The 15,971-nt window shown below is 50.0% G+C and overlaps 1 protein-coding gene across 6 annotated transcripts in view; it reads left to right on the top strand.

Moving 5' to 3' along the window:
- The window catches only part of Ttll11 (tubulin tyrosine ligase like 11), a 234,613-nt gene that overhangs the window by 188,736 nt on the left and 29,906 nt on the right, over positions 1-15,971 (top strand). For all 6 annotated transcript variants that reach the window (XR_012911832.1, XR_012911833.1, XM_075986022.1 and 3 more), the window contains 2 exons: positions 1,818-2,060; positions 12,204-12,310. Coding sequence is in view for 4 of the 6 variants with exons in the window: in XM_075986022.1 (XP_075842137.1) it covers positions 1,818-2,060; positions 12,204-12,310 (350 nt within the window). In the remaining 2 variants the exon portion in view is untranslated. The remainder of the gene's footprint in view (positions 1-1,817; positions 2,061-12,203; positions 12,311-15,971) is intronic.

The raw sequence follows: 15,971 nt of genomic DNA, 5'->3' as shown, positions 1-15,971 counted from the left end.
TCTTGAGGCGGAGTAGTATAGGAATGTGCCACACAGCCAGGGCCAGGGAGAAGCGGGCACACGGGCAGCATGACGCCCTGGTGTGGGGACTACCTGGAAGTGGGATGCTGACAGGCCATTCAAGGAACAGTCACAAGTGACCCACCATTTGAGTTAGCACTACAAGATGCGCATTGAACTTCCTGGGGCCGTACTGACTGTGCACAGTGTCTTCAGGATTTAGTCTTAGGAGTGGCGACCACAGGTGGTTTTCTGTTGTCCTGTTTCTGGGTGGGACAGGAGCCAGGAAAGGGTGGAGACTGATGTAGAGAGAAGCACTGAGTAAGGAAGGGAATTGGGAACTCAGGGGCTCCAGGCCAGACTGACGGACAGCAAGGTAGAGGGTAAAACTTGGAACAGTCAAAACTTGGAACCGAACCTGTGCCTAGACAGCGAGGACCCAGAAACGAGGGCATCTGGGAAGAGAGCAGGAACACCAGGAAGAGGCACTTGTAAAGAGGCCAGCATCTTAGACAAGATTGGAGAGGGAGTAGCCCAGTCAGGTATGTTGGTTGTCACAGGGCTAAGCATGGTGGCACACACCCATAATCCCAGCATTTGGGAGAAAGCACCAGGAGAATTATAAATTCTAAGGCAGCCTGGGCTACATGGCAAATTTAGGGCCAGTCAGGGCTGCACAGTGAGACCTTGTCTCAAAGCTGTAATAATAAAATGAAAGCCACGCGGATGCCAGAACAGAGAATGGGAAGGCAAGCCCAGGAACATAGTGTGATGGTTTGATGGAAATGGCCCTCGTAAGCCCACAGCGGATGTCACTGTTGGGAAGTGTGTCACTGGGGGTGGGCTTCGAGGTTTCAGAGTCACTTGCTCTTCCTACTGCCTTCATCCAGATGTAGATCTCTCAGCAACCTCTCCAGCACTATGGCTACCTGCGTGTCGCCATGCTTCCAGCCATGATGACACTGTAAGCCAGCCCCAATTCGATGTTTTCCTCTATAAGAGTTGCTGTGTCATGGTGTTTCTGCACAGTCACAAAATCCTAACTGAGACACGTGGTGCAATGGTCCAAGCACGGCAAAATGGGAGAACAAGGCTGGCCTGTGAGAGCTGATCTGGGGGCTAGAGTGTACAGCGTTGACTATGGAGACCGAGCAAGAGTTGGCTTTTATTCTGATTTTCCCGCCTGGGTAACTGGCAGATCTCTGGTGGTGACTCAGGAGCTCTGGGACAGACTTTGGGTGGGGGAAGGGCTGTGTCATGCTGGAGGCGAGAAGGAACTGAGACCATTTCCAGCTAGATGGGGACAGGTAAAAGTCTGTGGCTATTCATTTTCTTGATTATCAGAATAATTTCAGAATAAAACACACAGGCTAAGGAGTCACAAAACTTGTCATCTTCTATATGAGTTCCTAACAAACAGTTCAGGCAGGAAATCGTCTGTGTTCCCAGGACTTGGGAATGGAAGTAGCTACCCAAGTTGTCCACTGAATGTGCCTGTGGCTTCTGGCCAACCCTCAGTGAGATTTTTCTATTTCTATTTCTATTTCCTAATCATTCATTTACTACCCATAAGTAGGAGTTTGAACTCAAACCCAGACTGCTCACAGTGGGGTATTTCCTTGCACCGTGAGCAGAGCGAAGCTGGCATGGCAGGATGGAGGAAGCCGTGTTTCCAGTCCTAGCTCTGCCCTGGGTTCCAGCCCTGCTTCAGCAGGCCACTCCTCAGGGGCCAGTTTTCTCGTCTATGCAATAGAATTCGTACACACCTCTCCCCATTGGAGGAAGGCAGTTTGTCACGAGTGCCCCGTGTGTTTCAGGTCTCAGCATCCTGGAAAGCCTTTCGCTGGGAAGGAAGATCCGGACTGTGACGTGACCGGTGATCCTGACTCCAACCCCGAAGCCCACCTCCCCTCCATCTGCCTCAAGCAGGTGTTCCCCAAATATGCCAAGCAGTTCAACTATCTACGCCTGGTAGACAGAATGGCCAACTTGTTTATCCGATTCCTGGGAATCAAGGGGACAATGAAGTTGGGACCAACTGGCTTTCGGACCTTCATAAGGTTAGTGAGACCAGCTTTCTCCCGCATGAGGTTTGGAGAGGGCAGAATCCAACCACTCATCTGAATGCCACGTGGTTCTTGACTGCTCTTGAGAGACCATAGTGTTGAACTGGTACCCTCTTTGAAGCTGCAGTTACCTCATGGCTGGCGTATTATACACTCTCGTCAAGGGAGTTAACAAATGTTCTAACAGTGACATTTAAATCTTAGGTTCATTATTAAAGTAAGCAGTTGTGGGGCTGAGAGAGATAATTCAATAGGCAATGCTCTTGATGCGAAAGCATGAGGACCTGTGTTCAGAGCCCAGTGCCACATAAACCAGGCCTGGCAGCATGCAGTAGCAATTCACCAGGAATGGGGAGCAGGGCGAGATAAGCACTTCCTGCAAGCCATTCTAGCAAAAGTACAACTCCAGATTTGGTGAAGAGCCTGTCTCAAAATCTAAGGTGGAGTAGAGTAAAGGAAGACAGTCAGGACCCGCTTCCGGGCTCCATGTACATATGCGTAGGTGTTTGCATCCACCCGCACATCCACACACACCCAGGAACTGTGGACCACCGTAGTAGTGGTTTTTATTGTTGCTATGACACAATACCTGAAGCTGGATAACTTTATAAAGAAAAGAGGTTTGCTTAGCTCACAGTAGTTTAAGTTAGCAGCTTAAACTCTTAGGTCAGACAGCCCTGTTAGTTCCATCTTTGGTAAGAGTCTAATGACAGAAGATACCACAGGGAGGTGTGTGCAAGAGAAAAATCATGTCCAGAGATGATGGCACAGCAGATCGGCGTCAGGCTCCCTCTTGTAATGACTCAGGGGCCCACAAGAACTAGTACCCTCCAAGGGCACATGCCCAATGTCCAGTGACCTAAAGACCTTCTGTAAGCTCTGCCTTCTAAAGATGCTGCCACTTCCAGAGCACCATACCGAAGTCCATGCTTCCAACGCGTGAATCCTCAGGGGATGTCCTAGTTAGTAAGGTCATCTTGGAACAACCCAAGTCCTCCGAGAGGAAAGTCTAAGTTAGGTTGACCTGTAGGCATGTCTGCGGAGGGTTACTGTGATGATTAACCCTAGCAGGAGGGCCCAGCACGTTGTAGGGACACCATCTCTAGGCAGGTGCTCCTAGGCTGTATTAGAACGCTAGCTGAGCAGGAACTGTGAGCAAGCAGCGTGGTCTCAGCTTCTTCAAGGACCTCCTTAAGTTTCTGCCCTCAAACTCACTGGTCCCTCAGTGATGGACGGTGACCTGGAAGTGTAAGCCAAATAAACCCTTTCCTCCCCTAAGCTGCTTCTGGTTCAAGTATCTCATCACAGCAACAGGTGAAGTCAGAATAAGGGGCTTCCTCAGGCAGCGTTCTAATTGCAGCAGTTACCCTGAACCAGACCCTTCAGCACCCAGTAGGGATTGTTGGTGGGAGTCTGGCCTTGGGTTTCCTAACATGCGCTCTCCCAGTAGGACCAGCCTGTCTACAGCTGAGCTCACAAAGGCATAGCTTTCCACAGTGAGTTTCCGGAGGGAAACGTTGATTAGTCTGGCAAATCATACAGCACACTTGCTCTAATATTAAAATAGCATGCTTGTAGTGTCTGCCATACACTTGCATGAATTTTAAGGGTAAAGCATAAAGAAGAGGTTTGCTGCAGCCTATGAAGTGAGAAGTTGCCCCTTGCTGCCGTGTCTGTGGTTCACTCTTTTGCCTGCTCCCTTGGGAACCCTCTGGAGGTGACACAGGGCAGCTCGCAGGTGACAGTGAACCTTAGCCCTGAACCTGGGGGTCTTTAGCCTATAGATTAGAATGAAACCACATAGGCCATAGGGAGACCTGTGTGTGTGTGTGTGTGTGTGTGTGTGTGTGTGTGTGTGTGTGTCTGTGTCTGTGTGTATGTGTGTGTGTGTCTGTGTGTACGTGTGTGTGTGTACAATTAATCAGAACCATAGGAAACATCTAGCATATAGCAAATGATTAATAAATGTTAGTTTCTTTCCACAATGGTTAAAGAATGTCATGAAAATTTACATATAGTTCTATAAATTCACATACAGAGAGGAAGGGAAGGGAGGGGAGAGACAGAGGGAGAGAAGAGAGAGAGAGCAAGCAAGCCAGGGCCACACAGGGTCTGGTACAAACCTGACAGCCGTGCCAAACAGACGACCTTGACCTCTTCAACAAGTGTGGTCTGCCTGCAGCATGGATTGCTCATTTGCAGTTCCCTGTGGCATCGCCACCTCAGAAAGAAAACCCTCTGACAGCCCTCAGCTCGCTTTAACACCCTTACCCTGCATCTCAAAGTCACACTCCTCAGAGTTCTCTTCACTAAAGCAAATAATTGGATGCCATGAGTTGGAAGCCATGTTTTGCCAACAGCTACTCCAGACACAGTTTATAGAGACTGCCACCAGCCTTCCGGTCTTGGTAAGCCCAAGGCTTGGTGGCCACGGTTGGCACTTTAGCAAACCTGCAGTGCTAGTTCCAGGATGGCTTGAGAAGGGCATGCGTTGGTTTCAGCGGAAGGAAGGACATGGGTCTTGGGGTCTAATAGCCTGGCTCTGGGACCAAGCATATTGCTCATTTGTCTGGCTTTGGCAAATCCTCCATCAGTCTCTAAGTCCCGGTCCCCTCATGCAAGCGGTCATCCTGCCTGGTGTGGTGCTTTGCGTCTGGGGTATAATGCATCATACAGTGCCTGGCCCAAGGCCTGGATCAAGAGAACTGCTTGCCAAATGAGAGCTTTCACCTCTTGTCAGGACTGCATTTGATGCTCAGTAATAGGACAGTGTCTTCAAGTGGCTCAGAACATAAAAGCCGCCAGGGGTTCCAGGACTGGCGAGCAACTCCACAGTATATCCTTACCTCCTTTCTCTTCACCCATACTAAGCGTGTTCTGATGGCTTCAGGGTTGCTTACGGTCACAGGATGGCCGCTCAAAATCTGGCCACCATAGTTAGGTACTAGACTGAAAGAAGGAAGAAGGGGGCAGTAGCATCGGTCTCTGCCCTGCAGATGAATTAGACTTCTTAAACGCTACCCTGGAGGCTATAGGTAGCGATTTCTGCGTCTGTTGTGTGGGTTACTTGTAGTCACATGGGAAGCTGGGAAACCAACTTTGTACTGCATCTATTCATTCATTTATTTAGTGTGTGTGAGTACGGGTGCACACGTCACAGCATGCCTGTGGATATCAGAGGTCAGCTTTCAGGACCAGTTCTTTCCTTCCACCATGCAGATCCCAGAGACTGAACTCAAGTTGTCAGGCTTGGTGGCAAGCGTCTTTATCCACTGAGCCATGTTGCTACCCCTGGAGCTTTGTGTGGGTGTGTTTTATTTTTTTCTTTTAAAATGTATAAAAATTGCTATCATCACAGTGAAAAGGAGAAAGAAGGAGACAAACAGCTAGGCAGTCTTTGCCTCTTTGTGGTTCTTCCTTGAGCCTTGGGACATAGAGGACCCTGATCCGAGGCCTGTAGAAGCACAGGGGAGCAGTGAGGTGAACAAGCTAGTTCACACAGCTTCGTTGTGCACAGCACGTCTACGGCTCGAACACGCTGGGCCTGCCCAGCTTCTGCACCGTGACAAATAAGTCCCCATTAAAAACCTGAGGGACTGAAGGGCCACCTGAGCTTCATGTGGGGAACTGTCAGGATCTGCAAGGAACATGGCTGCTGTGACATCTGAGCCATGCCCATCTCTTTCCAACATGGGGACAGAACAAGTTAAAGAAGCCTTCCTTCCCCTGGGACTTCCAAACTGACCACACATGGAGCAGACTCTTCATATCAGCCTTTGGCAAAGTCTGAAGCAGCGAGCCAGGGCTCCATGACTGGGGCTGTGGACAGAGCAGGGGGCTGGCAGTGAGAACAGGGGAGGTTTTATCCTCCTGGTAGCACCCATGGGGGCCTCCTGGAGGAGGCAGGGTTTGTCCTACTACTGGTTGTGATTGGCTGAGCAGTAGACAGACACACCACCTAGACAGCAGGGAGAGCCAGCAGAAGGATTTTGTGTGGCCCAAGCTGAGAAGTGAGGGATGGTGTGTGATCCAAGCTGCAATGGACCTGAGGCTCTGTGCCCTGGCTGAGGACACAGGAGAGGTTCTGGGAGGCTTCCTGGCCACTTGTGGGAAAATTTTGCCTGATAAGAAGACAGGGAGGAGATCTGGAGACACTGGCAAGCTTCCAGTCTCAAATGCTTCTGGGTCTTCCCCTCCCTACCTTCCCAAGGCCCCAAACACACAGTGAGCTCTGATGGGAAGGGGTTGGATCATCTCCAGGAACCATCGCTAGGACACTTGATGCCATCAGAGCTTTGCGTCTCTTCAGATGAAGTTATGATGCTTATTTTTATGTAAAATCTTTGTATTCAAAAATCGACTTCTATCAAAGCAGAACTGCCCACAGAGGCCTCCAATGAGTGACACTTGGTTTGAGATCAGGAGATATCTATTAAAAGGACCTCCACATTTTACACAAGCCTAAAGAGAAAATAGAATTAAGAATGTTTCTAATAGGATGGGTTGGTGGTGGCACACACCTTTAATCCCATTACTCGGGAGGCAGAGGCAGATGGATCTCTGAGTTTGAGGCCAGCCTGGTCTACAGAGCAAATTCCCGTACAGCCAGGGCTACACAGAGAAACCCTGTGCAAAAAAAAAAAAAGTTTGTAACAAGTTTCTCAGGCCAGAAAGGGCTAATGACAAAAATGTCCCTGCAAAGCTGCCTGGACGAGACAGGCTTTGTGATTCTCCCATCATTGAAGGCATTTATTTGCATGAGAAATCGATTTCTCCAAGGTTGGGGATTGTTAGGTTCTGCAGCCACCACCTCCAATCTGTGGCCAGCCAGGGCTGTCAGTGGAACTGCGGCAGAACGAGGCAGTAAACAGACGTCTTCAGGTGGCCAAGAGGCGGCTCGAGCAGATGGACGCAACAACAAGGCCACCCAGCAAATGCCCATCCTAACTCAGGATGCAGGAGGACGTGGATGGGACACAGCACTCGGTAAAAGAGGGCCCGAGAAACCCCAATGGCAGCTCAATAGTAAAATATGGTAAATCTCTGCCTTCCAATGTATCTGGGTATGTTCAGTCTTGCAAATTAAATTTCACCACCTGCTAACGACCGTTCTCTCTCTCCTTTCCACTTTGGCTTAAATGTTGCTTCGTTATGAATTAATAATATTTATACCATATGCTGGGTTGAACCAAGTGCCCTTCGCAGGAGCGTGCCGAAACACATATTCCCAGCACGGTGCACACTCCTCGCAAGGTTCCCACACAGATGCCCCAAGTGAAACTTGGCTTTCACATCTACTACCCACTCTGTTTCTCTCCACGTTCCTTGAAAAGACCGAGAAGCGAAGAAAATAATCCACGGTCCGCTTGGATTTATTTTCGGTGTCCATCTCTCAGAACTCGCAGCACAGATCAGCAGTTTTCAGAGCGAATTATGCTAATGCCCGCCCAGCCATCTTCCACTCTTCTCTTGCTCCGCGAATGAGAAATAAGGAACTGTCATTCTCCCGTCTAGACACTCTAACCAGCCTCCAGTCATTTCCTCAGCAGCCGAGTGTCGTCGGGCAGCACGTATCATCACTGTGAACTGAGCTCTGCTTTTTAGTTTTTTATTTTTTTTGGAAATTTTATTTTCTAACAATTGCCAGGATGTGGAGGCTTCCTTTGAGAGAGATGGGTCTGTATTAGCTCCTGTCAACAGGTCACTAGTGGGGGTGGGAGACATCATGGAACTCATGGAGGACACTTTCCCAGTGTCCTCACTGTTCACTGAATGCAGCTACACAGTCAACAGTTGGCCCCAGCCAGGCTCCTTTCCAGGACACTCGCTGCTTCTGATCCCAGGTCTCTGTTTGAATTAAAGGACATATTTTCCCTCTTTCTCCTTTTCCCTTTTACTTCCCTTTTATTGTCTGGAGATATTAATATGCTTCATAATAGATAGCTGTAGGGTTTTTCCCTCTGAGAGGCATAACATGTTAAAATGTTCTAGAATAGAAGTAGAAGGAGCCCACTGTCCCCTTTAACATTAATTCCTTAGTGACTTTGAAACGGTCCCTTCTGTGACCATTCCTACCCAGAAATCGTGTGCGATTCTTCTCCACAGCCTTGAAAACTGTGGATGTTCTAAACCACAGCCACCTCTTTCCTCCCCTCACAAATATTTAGTGATTTGTCCCACCCCCCTTTTCTAAAATAAATATGGATATTTGCCTTTTACCTTACAGAAACCTCTGGAGGGAAGAAAAGCTGCTCTTTTTTTCACCACAAAGAAGGATGAACATAAAAGAAATTCTATAAATAGGATTTTGTGGAGTGTAAAAAGTTGGTCCCTAAATTTCCCAAGAGACGTAGGCAGTTAGAGGAAATGGATGATGGTTTCAAAGCTTCCCCCACGCTCAGGCTCCTAATGAACTTCAGTGATTTGTGATCTCTCCCGTCATATGTACTCAGATTATTTCCATTCCGAAAAAAAAGAGAAACAACAAGAAACACAAAAGTCATCACTTTCAGCCGATTCTTCATCACTAGGCAAGGCTTTGATTGTTGTCAGCTTCTTCTCTACGTGTGCCCAGCACGGAGCGCCAGTGCCAGGGCCTTGTCTGGTGGGTAGCCTCAGTCACCTCAGACAAACAAAAAGAACTTTTATGGCATGCTCAGAATCACGCAGCAAAACCCAAGGTCCACTTCTTTTCTAGAAAATGTCTAGCCTCTCCCATACCCTGTTTCTCAGAATGTTCTTCCACCTAAGATCTTCCCTTTCCACCTGTTCATTGAGGAAGCTGGTCCCAGGGCATGAGGGGAGGTTGTGTTCCCTGACTGGAACGACCTGGCCATCACACGCCATCTCCTGCACAGCTCTGAGAGCTGTGCCACCCGTCACTGGGCCCTGAATACGGGTACCCACCATGACAGGAGATGAGCTCTGTATTCAGTGGCTATATGAATTAAAAGCGTTATTCCAAATATTTGATGTTAGCTTCTATTTGAGCTAAATAGAGCTAAATAGGCTCTGTTTGAACCCCGAGAATGTCTGGTAGCCAAAGGACGAACCCAGAAGCCCCTGCCTTCATGAGCTCCTAGTTATCTCCCAGAAACCCCTGTCCCAAAACTTCCCAGCAGGTGTCCAGCCCTTAGGCCACTAGACTGAGGGTTTGTATCTTGATCCTAGACTCCTTCTGGGACCGCCAGCTGGACCACCTCCCTTTGTCTCCAGGGGGAGATGGGGTACAGTTTTGAGCCGTGTGACCTTCAGCATGTCCTGACCCCCCTCTGTGCCTCATCTTTCCCCCACTGAAATGTGACTGGGACCCCTCCCTCATAGGTGCTTACAAGGGCTCTGAGACCTTGGGAAGGATATGGTGCCCAAGAAAGACCTACAGAATCTAAACCTCTTTAAGCATTTCCTGCCTCTTGCAGCCGACACGGATGGTCCTCCTCTCTAACTGCAGACACGGTATTCAACTGTATTTGGCAGTATTGCTGGGGAGGATGAGTTACCTTGGAAAGGGGATAAAGGGAGAATTCTCCCTGGTAAATTACGGCTTCTACTAAGGTTTGACACTTCTATTTTCTTCCTGTCAGGAAAAAAAATAACTATATACCAGTGGTCAGTTCAGTTTCCGGTTTTATCCTTCATTAACCCACGGAGCAAGCCAGGCAGCTCTCCGTCCTCCCAGGGAACAGGTAGTCCTAGAACACTGATGCGGAAAGGGCTATGGCTTTTCCTAACGAAGCCTTGGGAATCAGCAGCATCCACAGACAGCATGACTTGGGAGACTACTGTCCCTAGCAGAATCCACCAAAGATAGCATCTTTGTGACCAGCAACATGAAAAGCTCAGTGCCCACTGACTCAGTCACTAGGCGCTGACATGCTTTGAAGTCTGCCACGGCGCCTTGTGATTGAAATATGGAACGGAATGTGAATTGTTGGTCTGGAAAATGCAGATGGGTGGGAAGAGAGGAGGGGAGGGAGGGGCAAGCAAGTGTGCCAGGGCAGAAGGTGCAGGGACCTCATCCAGGCACCATGCTGGGCATACTCACAACCACCATGGTTAAGGAGTGGACCTGAATCTGGATAGGGGCCTCTAGGTGGCAATCATACTTGTCAATCAAAACCTCACCTGTCTGGCACCTACGGGAACTGTTCACACAAGGAACAATGACAAATGGCCGTCAGAGAAGCACTTTGTCATCCACTGGGGTACGGATGAGATGCATTGGAACTGTCCGGAAGTGTCGGTGTAGCTCTGACAGAGCCTAGAGTCCAGCCTTCAGGATTCTTAGGAAATCCCACCTCCCAGAGCAATCGTGTCCAGAGGGTGGTGGGAGAGGTGGACAAGCCAACGGCTGGCCTAGGCTCTCTTGTCCTAGGTTTCATTACCTCAAAAGGACAGTGAAAGTTTGGACCTGTAGCCCGAGAGAGAAAACTGGAGAGCAAGAAGAAATGAGGACTAAGGCGTGCCATGAGCCTCCCGGGCACCCGGCAGCACACAGGTGCCCACAGACGCTCACTGCCTACCTCGGCAGCAATGTGAGCAGGCGAGACCTTCATCTCAGAGATTGAGAAACAAAGGTGTGTGGAGAGATTTAAGAAAACTACCCACAATCAAGCATCTAAATGCTGTTTACCCACTTCTCCAGACCAAATAAAAGAGTGGAGGGGATGGGGCTCCGAACGCCCCCTCCGTGGCTGAGGCGGAGCACTGCTGCTGACATCGGATATATGTCCCGTTCTTTGGTGTCCCTGCACACAAGCAGAAGGAGCATCAGAGCATCCACCCTCTCCTGGCTCCAGATGACCAGTAATGAACACGCAGCATGGTGCAGAAGGCTCTCCAGTGACTTGGGGCCAACCTGTGCCAAAAAAGAACATGGCTCTGTCGCCGCTTTCCACTCTGTTTGTCTGGGCCTGTGTGTGAGGATTCGGGGCTTTTGTATAAAGCCATCAGGGTGACAAAGTAAGAGAGGTGAAGTAGAGACACATCAGGCTTCTTGTCTATATGTTCGGCCTCAGGGACTCCTCTGGTAAGATCCATGAGGAACAGCTCCCAGACCACAGTGATGACTTCAGTCACTTCAGTGGTGAGCTGTCGTTGCCAGTCCATGTGACCGTGACACAGTAAGCTGCCTGTAGTGACAGGAGAGGGCAGTACTCATATTCTGAAACAGTAAGAAGATGAACACACACAAAAAGTATTTCCTGACGATGGAGTTCCTTGGGTTGTGGTGTGGCTCAGCTGGTAAAATCCTTGCCTACCATGGATGAGGCTCTGGGTTCCATCCCCAGGACCACTTTAGAAACCAGATGTGGTAGTGCACACCTGTAATCCCAGCACTTGGGGGTGGAGGCAGGAGGATCATCCTCAGCCATATAGTGAGTTTGAGGCCAGCCTGGGCTATGAGACCCTATTGCAATAATAATAGTGGTAATAGTGATACTAAGAAAGAGAGAGAACCTTGCCTCCCTTTGAAAGCGGGCAGGGTCTTTGGGACTGTATGAGGTGCCGCAGACACAAGGAAAACACTAAAGCAGAAAGGCTGGAAAAGCGAGTGGCTTGCCTGGGTTCTCAGTGGCAGAGGCAGGATTTGGCTCAATGATGGCTGTCTCCACAGCCTTGCTCTCAGCAGCTCCACTCGTTAGTGCTCACTAAAGCCATAGTCTCCAACCCCCAGTTCCCACTCACAACCTTCTCACCACTGTTCCTCTGCTGATTGCCAAGAATTCTGGGGAGAAAAACATGGCCTGAGAAAAGACATGGTCTCCATTCGAGCAGCTCCTGTGGCTTGAACAACAGAAGCTGACTTCTCACAGTCTGGAAGCTGGAGGCCAGGACCACAGCCCTGGCAGAGAGGGGACTGCTGAAAGCTTGCCCCGGCTTTTGCAGCTGCTTTCTCTGTGCTGAGGAGCAGGGAAACCGGCCAGCTCTCCTCCCCTTAGTGTCCTCATACAAGGACACCAATAGGTCTTCTAGGGCCCCACCCACATGACCTCTAAAGCGCCAAAGATCCACACACACACACACCCCCCCCGGTGTGTTTCAAGGGGGCACAAATGTTCAGTCTCATAGGCTTGAATGAAAAGGGGCCAGAAGTTTGTACTGTAGAATAACACGTCTTCTTCCCTATCATGGCAGGAACTGCAAGCTGAGTAGCAGCAGCCTATCCATGGCTGCAGTGGACATCCTCTACATTGACATCACAAGGAGGTGGAACTCCATGGCCCTTGACCAGCGGGACTCAGGTACTCAATGGCTGCCTTCACATCCCATGGTGCCCTTGCACGACAGGTGGGGGGGGGGGTCTGCACAGCTTCGGGCCTTTATATTGTGGAAGGGAGAGGGAAGGAGAATTGAGTAGAATTTAAAGCCTGAGGCACTGTCTGCTACCAAGGCTGTGTAACCCCTCCCAGATTCCAGTCCCACCAGAAGTTTCACTGCCCCACTACACCCCACCAACACCCTACCCCATCCCCCTCTAAGGCTCTGATTTGATCACTTCTGGAGGTAGACTGCTGTTCATATTTTTTTGTGGCCCTGCAGACACTTGTTGAGAACACAGTGGTTAGGCCTTCAGTAGACTAAAGAGCTTGGCTCTTGCCTGGAAAGAATGCTGTGGATTTGAGACACATGAGAAATGACGCTAACATAGTGAGGGTGGGGGTGAACGAGAATGGGGGTGTTCCTTCTCCCAGGAGGACACAGAAGACCTCTTGAGGAAGAACCCACTAAATGAGTGGCTAGGGTGAGGATGGACCTGAGCAGGAATGCGGGCCTGCCTACACAGGAACACGTGGAAAAAGCCATTGAGCCCAGGCTACCCCAACTAGCTCCAATGGAGGAAAGCGAAGCAGGCAAGGAGATGGGCTATGGCAAACTTTAGATGCCACACAAAGGCCTTAACTACGGTAGCCGCTGCTTTGTTCTTTCCTTGTTTCCTTGTTGATCCTTCTGCTAGGAGACTCTACCTTTGAGTGGACGAGTTTCCCATCACCACTCTCCAATAACCATAAAGGACATTTGATCAGCTCATCACAAATCCACCAAGATCCTCTCATTATGTCCCTGTGACCCGGCACTGAGGGGTTTAGGAGCCTCATTTCACCGTCACCTGTGGCTCTGGTAACCCAGGTACACACAGGCACCATCCTCCCGCCCTCACACACACGCAGAGAACACACCTGTCAGGACATCTTGCTCCTCCTGTGAGTGGGCAGAGAAGACTTGAAGTCAGAAGCTGAAAGATCTAGATGAGAAGTGGCTATGGTCTCTTGCCGACATCGGCCAGAAATCATGTTGCCCCCTACCCTGGAGCTTCTCATCCGTGAATGTGTGTATGTTTTCTAAATGGCCCTGAAGGCGCATACATCAGTGGCTACTAATGCCTTTGGGGTCACTGCCAACCGTTCAGGGTGGTTAACCTTATTAGTGGATTCTTTCCTGTCTTACTGCTGGGGGAGACTCTCAGGAGAGGCTAGGTGACCACTGATGGCAAACCCTTCACCAATGTGGGCTAGAAATGTCAACCACAAGGACACAGCTAACCCACCCCGCAAAGCGCTGGCACTCAGAAATCATTTGAGGTTAGCTTCATATTTGATAACAATACCACTTGTTGGCTGTTGCCTGTATGCCGAGCACGGCCACAAGATTTTCATAGGTGGCACCGGCTGCCATTCCAGGGATAGGCCTGACCGTGTCCATTGTTCAGAGGAGGAAATTGAGTCTCAGAAGGAAAATGGCGCAAGGCTTCCTGTCTGGGTCACTTCCTCCTACCCGCTGTCGGGGTGCTGGTAAGAAGGCTGCTTGCTGCTCCGCTTAGTTCCAAAGCGAAAGTCGGGCAATGCTAGCAGCCATTGAGCCAACAAGGTGAGCATACATCTTCAGCTGGCAGGGCCTTCCAGCCTCCCCGGCAGGAAAGGAGGAGGGCGCACCTGCAGGACATGCAGGCAGGATAATTATCATCTCGAGGACTAAGGGAGCCCATTTGACAGTTGCACTGTGTCACATTCTGCTGACATCCTCAGAAAGAGAAGAACTGCTTGGTCCACGAGCTGAACGCCGGGTGTCATGGCAGGATCCTGTGGAGGGGGCCAGATGAGTGGGTGGGGGTGCAATGGAATTATTAAATATTGAAATTGATCACGAGTCACAGTGGGAAGCTATTTATCATGTTCTATTGCTGCCAGCCAGCATTGCCATCTGGCCCATTGTTCATCCCCAATAGCTTCGCTTGTTTTGCTTGCTCCTAAAATCGCTCCCGGTAAGCAGAATCCATGGGGGAGGGGAGCATGCACAATATCAGCTCCACAAAGACCTTCTGGGGTCCAGCAGGGTCTCTCTACTTTGCTGACCAAACCAAGAAAATGAGAAATCCATTTACCACCAGTGAAGCTGGGGCTGGGATCCCCGGAAATCCTGCATCCATCTGCAGCCCGAAGGTGTAGAGCAGTAACTATAGGTCATGCAGGACTTTTAGAGACTTCTTCATGATGCCATTTACTGTGGATTATTCTCACAGCTTTGTTATGGGAGACCACACCTCATTTCACAGGTTCCAAGAGCAAAGGGGACTTGTTTACAGTCTCATAGCCAATGAGTGGCAAAGGCCAGATTTGAACTCAGGACTCAGCTGCCTGGCCCCAGCTACTGTCTCTAACATAGACGTACACCAGACAATGTCTGTTCCCTGTACAGCTGGGGAGGGGACAGGGCTTGTGTGACAGAACCCAGGTGATGCAGAGGCTGGCAGGTGTGCTGACAGCAACACTATGTCTCAAAGAGCTGGGAGAGAGGATTGCAGCACCTCACGACAGAGAAATAACGGTATTTTAGATGATGGATATGCTAATCAGCCGGATGTGATGTCACGTGTGCTTACGTGGACTGACCCTCACACTGTGTTTCATAAATGCGTGTAAATATCTTATATCAAGATCATTTTACATATCAAGATCATCTGAAAGATCACTTCACTCAGTACAGAAACCCACCGGGGCACAACTGGAGTACGTGGGCTGTGGATGTCTTGTCCAAGTCGCGTCCCCCACCCTCGTCTTCGGAGCCTATTTTCCTGTTTGCATTGTTGTAGAGAAAAACGGCAGGGGTTGGTGGCCTAGGAATGGAAGCCGTTCTGTGGGGACGGAGACCGTGTTATCCCAGCTGCCAACCAGGTCACTGTTGAGTCCTTCTCAAGGTTGGCCCAGTCGTGTGTCCGTCTCCCCACCGGTCGCCCCCCCCCCCCGTCCCCGCAGGAAAGGCCTTACCCGGGCCATTCAAGATGCTCGCAGAGAGCAGAGAAATCTGTGCCTGGGTGTGGTTCTCGCTTTTGGCATGAAGCAGCAGAAATACCAGAGAGTCCTTCTGTCCCTCCTTCCTCCCCCCAAATCTCTCCCTCCCTCCTCTTCTCTCCCTTCTTCCCATCTGTCCATCTCTTTGCTTCTTTCCTCTTCCTTCTCTGGTATGGAGCCAAGTGATTGATCTTCAGGCCTCCATTCCAGTGAGTCTGTGTATGTCTGTATCTGTCCAAGTGTGTGTCTGTCTGTGTCTCTGTGGCTGTCTATGTGTCCCAACTACTATTTAATAAGTTGACAAACTGAAATTAAAGTTACCACATACTCGAAGCAGGGAATTCTAAGTGGGAAAGTCATAGCCTGCAGCAGCAGTGGCCTCACTGGCAAGGCCTTACTCCCACCCCTGAATGCCCAGTGCGATTCACCCAGTGATGCGGGACTGCCGTCCACCCCAGCAGCAGCAGAGTCAAAGCATCATGGGACTCTCCCTTTCCCCAGCGCCTGTGCTCCGGAGAAAGGGTGACCCAGACAACCCTGTGGGCGAGAGCACGTGAACAAAGGCAGCCTATGACCAGGGACTTTCCTACTGACGTGGAGAAAACCAGCGCGGAGA

This window comes from Microtus pennsylvanicus, chromosome 9, assembly GCF_037038515.1.
Source record: "Microtus pennsylvanicus isolate mMicPen1 chromosome 9, mMicPen1.hap1, whole genome shotgun sequence".
NCBI classification, from domain to species: domain Eukaryota; kingdom Metazoa; phylum Chordata; class Mammalia; order Rodentia; family Cricetidae; genus Microtus; species Microtus pennsylvanicus.
Note: the sequence above shows the minus strand (reverse complement) of the source record. Positions and strands in the feature narration are given on the sequence as shown.